This window comes from Notothenia coriiceps, unplaced genomic scaffold, assembly GCF_000735185.1.
Source record: "Notothenia coriiceps isolate Sejong01 unplaced genomic scaffold, NC01 NC01_scaffold00037244, whole genome shotgun sequence".
NCBI classification, from domain to species: domain Eukaryota; kingdom Metazoa; phylum Chordata; class Actinopteri; order Perciformes; family Nototheniidae; genus Notothenia; species Notothenia coriiceps.
The window spans coordinates 8475654-8485922 of record NW_011369945.1 but is presented as its reverse complement, the minus strand read 5'-3'; the positions used below and the strand labels follow the sequence as shown (position 1 = coordinate 8485922).

Genomic DNA, 10269 nt, shown 5'->3' with positions numbered 1-10269 from the left:
GTCCTATGGTGCCGCGGCGGTTTTGTCCTCGGACGGGTCCATACAGATGTTGTTCCATGGGCGTACTATGTCACCCCAATCCGCAAGTAAAACCGTCCGAGCACCATATGTTTATCCGTGCGGAGTACAGCATATGTTATGCTCTGTTTTGCCGTGGTATCCTGGCACCTGCGGGCCGCAGAGGGGCGGCGTAGTTTCGGGCGACGAAGACTGCTGCTCCGGGGGCGAGGGCGGCGAGTCAGGCGGGAGTAAGCTAGTGTCCACAACGGAGGGTAACGTGATGTCCCCATCTGACCTGTTGCTACTTTCTGCAGTAGATGCAGTGTTGCTGGCGTTTAGTGATGGTCGCTTTAACCATTTTCGTATTTGATTATCCACAGATCAGATGTGTGTCACTGCTGTGGAAGCACTTTTGAAATGATGCACGCGCAGCGGAGCAGGTCACGCGCACCTGACACAATTTGTTGTTTGTATTTTTCGCTCTGTTCTCTTTTTTGAATAGAGGGTGCATAACATTCAACTGCCCCGAAGATCCCGATGCGAAGCCTGAAGGGTAAACACACCAGGTTTACTAATCTACCCGCACAATTTGTCTGGTGTCGGAATGTCTCGCTTTGTTAGTACATTCAACAAAACACCATTTAATTTCGGGTTAAAATGTGTTGTAACTGCGTTACTGAGCATTGTAACGGGTAATATATTACCCAAATTTCATTAGTAATGCCTTACATTACTTCGTTACAGCAAAAAGTAATATATTACTGTAACTCAGTTACTTTTGTAACGCGTTACACCCAACACTGCACAATAGTGCGTAACAGATTACTGATGCTGTGGCTCACAACTTTCATAAAGAATTTGTCATGGTTTCCTTTTTGTACGAAAGGCTGTGGGAACTGTTGAAAGAACTGCTGAACTAAAAGAGAAGTTTCATTAGTCACCAGAAGGCAGTGCCTGTTATCCTGTGTGTCGGTGGAAGTGGTATGGCTGTGCAGCCATCCTGAACAGGTTTTTAGTTGCACCACTGTTTCATTATTTAATTGGAAAAAGGGTTTCCACTCCTCACTGGGTTTCCACTCCAGTCCCAAGCACAGGATGAAGTTGTGGTATCATTCTTATATTATGTCTTCCAGTGGCTTCCACAGGCAGTTCCTCTGTACATGAATGTTTCTGAATGGTGGAACAGGAAGAGTCATTGTCTGACGCTGCCTACAGTTCATGATCTCCACCCGTAGCCACACCTCTCATACTTTTCCAATTTTCTCCACTATTTATGTTTAACCCATCACCAATGCTAGGCATTCCAGGTTCTCCTTCTGGTCACTAAGTTTGTGGGGACAAAATGGAGATATACAAAAAACATAAAGAATAACAGACCTACATGATTCATACAGATTAAATAGGATTCCACTATCTATCTATTACAGCATTCACCCCAGCTGCAATTGAAGAACAAGTCTTTAACTTTTTTGAGTGGTTAAAATACATGTTTGCATTATAACAGGAAGTCGCCTAACCTCAACTCTTTCTAGGCACGTTCTGTTTGGTTAGTGTGAATATTCAGCTATTTGTGAAAGAAAATGTGCTGCTTTAATCTTAAAATAACTTGAGACTCCAATAAACTAAGTGGCCTACATTGCCCTGTTCTTGTTTGTGTAAGTATTTAACCTGGCTGCCTATCCGGCCTGAAGCATATTTTGCTGAGCTGGCTTTGCTACACCACTGATCTGTTTAATTTTCATGTTTCTGTCTCAGCAACCGACCTGTTGTTAGCCTGGAATCCAGTCTGTTTGGGTTTGGTAGAAGGTGTCATTGGAAAGATACAGCTTCACACAGGTAAGTGGAGAGTGAAAAAAACATTTGACCATTTCACCTTTATCTGCTTTTTGCTTTTTCACCTGTATTTCCTGTATATTTGTGTGCAGAGGATGCTTGGGTTGCCAAATCATTCAGTCTTAGATCTTATCTTCCTCAAAAGAGAAGGTGTGAAAAAAACTTGTTAAAGTATTTTGAAATGTGTGTACTTCTGAAGATGTCATGGTAATGATTCCACTTCAGATTTTGTATGGCCTCAGGGTAAGAACATTAAACATTATACCCTTCACAAGAAAATATATAATCAATGTTATTTTAGTTATTGAAATGGATGAACATGGTTTGAATATTTATTTACCACGGGTCCATATTACAAAATCTGCAGCTAATTGCTGGTGTTCAGCTCCTTTTTTCACACCTCAAAGTGTGAGGAATTCTGCACCCCTGACGCAACTCCCCCTTTTTTTTTCTCTCATGTTGGCAGACCTTCCTCTTGGCCTCGTATTAATCCGCCAGAAAGCCCTGGTGGGCACCCTGCCAGGCAACCACAAAGTCTACAAGATCACAAAGATAGCAGTCATTCCTCTGTCTGATGAAGAGCCCCAGGAGCTGGAGCTGGAGGTGTGTACACCAACACCGTAATGAGACAAGAGGATCAGTGTCCATGTACTTGTGCTCTAATTATTGCACTCAGCCCTTTTGGCAATCACTTAAATGGTGCTTGTGAGATGACTGAATTGCTTTTCATTATTTCATATCCAAAATATCCCAAAATACCCTGTATGCATCACCGTATGATTCATCTCTGATGTTAGTTGTAGTTTTTTTTATTTTCACCCACACATTCAGAGTAAAAAAAAAAATCCCAGACATAAAATCACTGCAATAGAGCTCAAAGAAAGTGGAATATTACTAAGATGTCAGTCTTTCAGGGAAACTTCATGGATAGTGAGACAGAGAATTATTTTCAAGTGAGTAAATACGGAGAAGGATGATTGTTCCCGGATGGGCTTTTATGCCCCGTCTTGTCATTTCCTCCCTGTTTTGCCTAGAAATACTATAGCTCAAGTAGCTTTTAGATTGTTTACTGTGTTGGCTTAGGAGAAATAGAAATATAGAATACTGTTTTTTTTGGATGTTTGTTGAAATGTTTATTTGTTGTTCAAAGGTGGTTTTAAATTATAACAACCTCACCAGATTGACTTGATCTTTCGTAATATCCCTGATATCTGTATTTAATTGCATACATTTGATGGAGTATCCTCTTTTTTAGCTTTGCAAGAAACATCACTTTGGAATCGACAAACCAGAGAAGCTGGCCCCGTCTCCCGATGACTCAAAGTTCTTGATGAAAACCTTCAGCCAAATCAAATCGAATGTGGCTGTGCCCATCAAGAAAAAGGTATTTATATTGTTGAACACTTAAGTACAAATGTATTCCATTATCCTCAAGCCTACACACTACTTTCTCAATATTTCATGCTTTTGATGGCCTTGAATTTCTCTTGGGGTTTTGCTTTCTTTGGTGTTTCAACTTACCGCTCTTTTCTATCCACACACCCAATCCAGTATGCCCCTGCCTTCCAGGTCAAGGAAAACAAAGAGAAGGAACGTCTGGAGAGGCGGCTGCTGGATGAGCTCTACAAGGTATTCATGGACTCTGACTCCTTCTACTACAGCGAGACCTACGACCTGACGAACACCGTGCAGCGCCAGGGAGACTCTGAGAAGTCCAGCCTACCCCTATGGAAACAGGTGTGGACACGCCTTGCAGCTCATATGCATACCTCCAAAACTGTTACATCTGATTGACAGTTGTATTCTTTCTTTGGGAAAGGTGGATGACCGTTTCTTCTGGAATAAACACATGATCCAAGACATTATTGACCTCAAGGTAAATTATTCCTCCATAGAGAAGTATTGTGTCACAGTTGTTGTTTGTTTCTCCCATGTTGGATTTAAAAAAAAATCCATTTGCCCCTACATTCTTTACATTTGTCGGCTCAAAGAGCACAGCTGGTCCTGCTGTGTTAGTGTTGCAGTTGTATATTTACCAGAGCTTTATCAGAAGAGTATGAAAATACTCTGTGAATAGAAGTGCTAACAGTTATGCAAAATACACAGATGTAATATTCAAATATACGTGGCATGCAAAGTGCTTCCTTACCAAACTCTCAAACAGCATTTTTATTACCTTATCCTGATGTTGCTTTTCACTTCTGCGTACTCCAGGTGCCAGAGGTGGACTTTTGGGTGATTCCAATCATCCAGGGCTTCGTACAGGTGGAGGAACTGGTGGTGAACTACAACGAGACCTCTGATGAGGAGAGGAGCAGCCCTGAGACGCCACCTCAGGATATCACCTGTGTCGATGACATCCATCCCCGCTTCACCGTGGGTCTTATCTCCAGACGCAGCCGTCACCGCGCAGGTAGAGCTACAGTTTCTGATTGCTCGGCCTATTAGTCTAGTTGCCAGCATTCTGAACACAGAAATGTTGAGGACCCCATGTTTTATGTAAAAAAACTGTATAGTTCGAGTCCCCAGCACATATAAACTGTCGCATGCTAACTTGCATATGGGCAATTTGCTGAGTACATTTCTTACATTTTCATGATCGTGAACTGTGATTCACCCCAAATATATGTCTTGTGTCAAGTCATTAGGATTGATTGTTCCCACATCTATTTAGAGTTTCTTTCACAAGAATGAATCTTGTCAAGTGATGCACAATCTGTGTTATAAATATTCTGACCAGTGTTCATGCATTCTTCTTGCCCAAAGGGATGCGGTACAAGCGCAGAGGAGTGGATACCGATGGCCATGTGGCTAACTATGTGGAGACGGAGCAGCTGATCCACGTGCACAGCCACACTCTGTCCTTTGTGCAGAGTCGTGGCTCCGTGCCCGTCTTCTGGAGCCAGGCGGGGTACCGCTACAATCCCCGGCCCCGCTTAGAGAAAGGTCAGCAGAACTACTTTATCTTGATTACAGTTCTATAGAGGGTGTGTCTCAGGTGCTTTGTGTAATATTGTATTGTAAGCTTTTTGAAAACATTCTTCATAGTTGTACCTTTATAAGAAGACATGTTAATCCTTACTAGGGCTGGACAATTTATATATTTTATTAGAAGTCATCACAATATTTTCTATATTGCACTTAAGTTAGGTAAAAAAAAAAAAACACATTGCAAATAATCACAATGATTATTTTATTGTTCAATTTGTTGAATAATAGAATGTTGTAAATGATTTCCATTTATATTTTTAATTCAAAAATAAATGTTTTGTGTAGCAGTAAACTGAAAGCAATGCCACACTGAGTCTGTTTATTAAACACTGTTCTTGCATATCTTTCTACTGTTGTCGTGCCCTATTCAGTACCAGAGTTCTCTATGGGATTTAACACCTCTAGTATATTGGTATGGACTCAGAACAGTCTCATAATACACACATGCACACAGAAGGATCCACACTTGTATTTCATGATCCGCAAAAGGATTCACACTTGTATTTCCGGATCCACACTTGTGTTTTTCAATGCACACACAAATGTGTTCCGCTTCATACATGTAAATAAAATCCAAACACAGAAAAAAGTTTTTCATATGTAATTTTGATCCACACATATTTGTTTTCCGTTGAAAACCTCTGAACCTGCAAACACAAACCGCTTTCTGTGCATGGATCGCTGTGCATTCGTGTGTGGGTTTTTTGAGACTCCCCTGACGCTCACCCGATTCGTACTTGTACATTTTCTATCTATAGCCATTCAGATGTCTCCTAAATTCTAAGCCAATCACATGAGCGCGCCCCCACGAGGGTAGATTTCTTGCGTTCATGACACTTCATATATACGTATTTTGCGCTGTCCGGTCAGCTCGCTAAACAGAGGGCGGAGCATCAGGTGATCATGCAGAGCTGTGTGTCTCCGTCAGACTCAGCAGCTGATCTGATCTCTCTCTCGCGTCCGGTTATACTTCACTCGCGTTTATGTCCATATCGATCAGATCCAGCTCTCCTGGTCGGCCTTTATAGAGAGCACCGATCAAACTATTAAGAGTGAATGCCGGCCGATAATGACCGGCGGGCACTGATCGATAGGCTAAGCCCTAACCTGTAGCTGCTCCCCTCCACACTCACAACCAACTTCATACAGACATAAATAGAGCAGCTGTATTTGCCATACAGGAAACACACATTTAAAACGGTTTTGCCTGCCGTTTTTGTGTACACACAAGCATTCATCAATGGTTCGGAAAGTGGCGCTGTACCTTAATAATATAAAGGTTTGTATTTGCGTGCATTTCCTGTTCGGAAAGTGGCAATGTACTGAGAGTGGAGGTGTCCTGAGATTAGCGCCTGCAGGCAGGCTCCATGGACCTGTCAGCTCCGGACTGCGAAAAAGGCGTACATGAAGCGCTATAAATCTACCCTCGTGGGGGTGCGCTCATGTGATTGGCTTAGAATTGAGAAGACATCTGATTGGCTATAGATGAGAGAAATTACAAGTACGAATCGGGTGAGCGTCAGGGGAGTCTCAAAAAAACCCACACACGAATGCACAGCGATCCGAGCACAGAAAGCGGTTTGTGTTTGCAGGTTCAGAGGTTTTAAACTGAAAACTAATATGTGAGGATCAAAAATACATATGTAAAACCTTTTTCAGTATTTGGATTTTATTTACATGGAAATGAAACGGAACACATTTGTGTGTGCATTGGAAAAACACAAGTGTGGATCCGGAAATACAACAAGTGTGAATCCTTTTGCGGATTGTGAAATACAAGTGTGAATCCTTCTGTGTGCATGTGTGTATTATGAGACTGTTCTGAGCCCATATATTCGAGCTATGTCTTACAAATATAATTATCTTGTCAGTCATCCGTTTTTGCTTTTTCTTATCTGTGAAATAATTTTTCGGCATTGATTTGGAGAAAACAGTGGTTCTTTCTGCTAAGTAAAATTAATGCAAACGTTTGCAAACTAGATCAGTTTATGTTTCAATCAGATTCAGTAACGTTGAAATGATTTGTATTCATGTTTTGTTTGATCTATCAGGAGAGAAGGAGACAATGTCCTACTTTGCTTCTCACTTTGACGAACAGCTTAAACTCTACAAGAAGCAGGTGCGTTTACTTTGCTTTGTGTGTGTGCTTGGGTATGTGCTTAAGATATTTGTTGACTACTAGGATGCATCAGTCTTGTGTGAGAGATGCCTTTTTTTAAATGTATCGGCAATATTACTCTTTCAGATGTGAGATACTATGTGCTTCATGTCTAGCATACCGAACACAATTGTTGTCCTTCCTTAAAGGTTCAGCATCTCATTGTTCGCGTACACAGGGCTGAATGACCACATTCTTTATCATCTTCTTCAGGTCATCATTAACTTGGTGGATCAAGGTGGACGGGAGAAGATAATCGGCGACTCATTTCTGAAGCAAGTCCTGCTTTACAACAACCCGAACCTCACATATGTTTCGTTTGACTTTCACGAGCACTGGTAAGAGAAACGCTTCCCTCAGCAGTATAACATGAGTGTAGTTGTCCTTTTTGAAACCACATTGTATTTACTTCCCCTTTATTCTTTTTATATCCTGTGTTTCAGCCGAGGTATGAAGTTTGAAAATGTGCAAGTACTGACCGATGCGATCTCTGATATCATCACAGACATGAAGTGGGCCTGGTAAGTGTTTTGTCAGTGTTTTTGTAATTGTCAGAGTAATGCTGATATCATGAACTCTTGCTTATCCTTCTATATTGATTTGTTTTGTAAGAGAACTATAATAGGCTGCTAATATTTGGTTAAAGATTGTAACTTTATGATTGCATCCTGTTATAAATGTATCTTCCTCCATCAGGGTGGATCAGGCCGGAGTCATCTGTCAGCAGGAGGGTATCTTTAGAGTCAACTGTATGGACTGCCTGGACAGGACCAACGTGGTGCAGGCTGCTTTCGCTCGGGCCGTTATGGAACAACAGGTCAGAATTATCCTTGTCTGGCCAAAAAACCCTCTATTTATAGCTTCTGTTATAGCTTGAAGGTGCTGCTTATTACATATAATTTACTATTATACTTTACTTTAAAGGAGACCCTTCATGCAAAATGCACTTTTGTACGTCTTTTATACATGAATATGTGTCCCCGGTGTGTCAGGGAACTCACCAAGTGTCAGAAAACACAACCCTCTCTCTTTTCCTCCATACCCAAATCTCTAAAAACGGAGCTGATACAGATTTGAAAATTCTCTGACGTCAGAAACAAGGAGCTCCGCCTATATGGGCAACTCTCCACCTATCAGGGGAATGAGAGGTTGCGTGGCATGGTAACAGCATGGTAACATGATGCTCGTTCCTCGCCCCCCTCCTTTGCAGGGGGGCGTGATCAGCTGCAGCTCATTTGCCACAGAATCAGCCCTTGTGAAGACAGGGCTGGAATACAGCAAATAGAGCGAAATGAGGCATGGCTAAAATGCATGATGTTTGGTATTTTGAAAAACAAATCACAGACATGTTTTATATAGGTATGGCCCTACAATATATTATTCAAATATAGCATGATAGGTCCACTTTAAGACTGAAACTTGCAGAGTTCTTTATAAAGCGTGTTCCAAGCGGATCCAATGTAAATGTTCCAAGTCATGGCCCATATACTCCCGGGAACTCATTAAGAATGTAAAGAATGGCAATAATTACATATTATTTTTAAATATATTATTTCATTTATTACTATTGTTTTCAGAGTAACTACACATTTAACTCTGTTGAATATTATGCATTTAAAAATAATAATAATATAGAACAATCAACATCTATTGTCTAAAACTGGGACCACAAAGCACTTCACCAGCCTGATTCAGCAGACTGACTTGGCACCATGAGTCCTTGTCTGTTTGTTTGTTGGCCTTTTACTTGTTGTTTGTAGAACAGATTACTGACATCTGCATATATTTGCTCATCAGATCAGACACACTGATGGCAGATCTTGGATGCTTGTACAGCAAGATAGCGGAACAGATCCCTAGTGCACATCGACACAACCATAGTTTGTACACCCATAATCAGTTTTAGCTTTCTAGAATTCCAGCAACTGGACCATATTCATCTCAGATTACATTTAATGGGAAGACACAAGTGTAAATTGATCTGTTTAATATGTAGCTAAATATAGGCTGACATTTCCCCTGGCTAATGCAGTGTTAGCTGAAATGGAGGCGTCACCATGTGCTCAAACTGACAGCATCCCTAATGTGTCTCATCCTCCTGCAGCTGAAGAAACTGGGTGTGATGCCTCCGGAGCAGCCTCTGCCTCTCAAATGCTACAAGATTTATCAGATCATGTGGGCCAATAACGGAGACACTATCAGCAGACAGTATGCAGGCACAGCAGCGCTCAAGGTAACAGCATTGTCTTGGCACACACATACACTTTGCCTAAAGAAACAGCAATGAAGTGAGATATCTTTTGACACAGTCAGTTAAGTGAATTGTTTAAGCTATTGAGGGATAAGCTTTCTCTGAAAGAAGACTCATAAATCAACAGAGCATATTGTAATTTAGTAGATTAAACAAATCAGAATGACAAATATGGACTGAGCTGTTTGGACTTATAAGGATAGTTTGGATGTTTTAACACAGAAAGGAGCGCTGACAGGAAAGCAAAGCAATGTTATACCTTATAAACCCCTTATTTAGAATATTTTCACCTCAACTTCTAACTGTCCTTTCCATTGAGAACCTGACGCCTTAATCTTCCATTTGTGCCATCTTCAAAGCCACCAAATCCTATTGATAAAACCAGTGATTTCATCTCACAGAACCCAGGAGTTGCTAGTCTAATGCTGCCATGAACGATTAGTTAGTTTATTATTGTGCAATTTTGGAGTCATTAAGGTTTAAAACGGATTCACCAAATAACACAAACAAACAGATCGATGCATCAGTAGACCAGCAAACCCCTGATCTGTAAGTTAACATTAGCCGCTTTCACACCAAGTACTTTGCCCAGCAATGAGTGCCCAGCAATGAGTGCCCAGCAATGAGTGCCCAGCAATGAGTGCCCAGCAATGAGTGCCCAGCACTGAGTGCCCAGCACTGAGTGCCCCTATGGAACTAAGTACGGATCGCGTTCACACCGGAATAAGTCCCTGGGGGTGGATTAGGCAAATGAAGCCGCTGACGTCACTTCTTCTTCTGCTTTGGGTTTACTGGCAGGCCGCAAACAACTTCACGGCGTATACTGCCACCCGAAGTCCCCGTCCGGAAGTCCCCAGAGTTGGGGACTGGCTTCAGTAGAAGCTGCTGGGACTCCTAGCAGCTTCTACTGAAGCCTTCCGAGTAAATCGCCAGAACGCAGACACTTCCTCATCACTCCACCGCTCCCATGTTTTTTTTTGTGTTTCCATAAGTTATTCTCTCTCCGTTGGTGTGTGGGGGCTAATGCTAATTCGAT

The 10269-nt window shown here is 41.7% G+C and overlaps 1 protein-coding gene across 2 annotated transcripts in view; it reads left to right on the top strand.

The window, feature by feature from the left end:
- Positions 1–10269, top strand: part of inpp5f (inositol polyphosphate-5-phosphatase F) — a 22724-nt gene that overhangs the window by 3157 nt on the left and 9298 nt on the right. Inside the window, exons 2-13 of one of the 2 annotated variants that reach the window (XM_010793433.1) lie at positions 1756–1836; positions 2300–2436; positions 3089–3217; positions 3403–3570; positions 3653–3709; positions 4048–4246; positions 4600–4779; positions 6876–6943; positions 7196–7320; positions 7426–7503; positions 7679–7799; positions 9087–9215. In XM_010793433.1, coding sequence (XP_010791735.1) covers positions 1756–1836; positions 2300–2436; positions 3089–3217; positions 3403–3570; positions 3653–3709; positions 4048–4246; positions 4600–4779; positions 6876–6943; positions 7196–7320; positions 7426–7503; positions 7679–7799; positions 9087–9215 — 1472 coding nt within the window. Of the gene's footprint in view, positions 1–1755; positions 1837–2299; positions 2437–3088; positions 3218–3384; positions 3571–3652; positions 3710–4047; positions 4247–4599; positions 4780–6875; positions 6944–7195; positions 7321–7425; positions 7504–7678; positions 7800–9086; positions 9216–10269 lie in introns of both variants that reach the window. The other variant, XM_010793432.1, reaches the window with a different exon arrangement.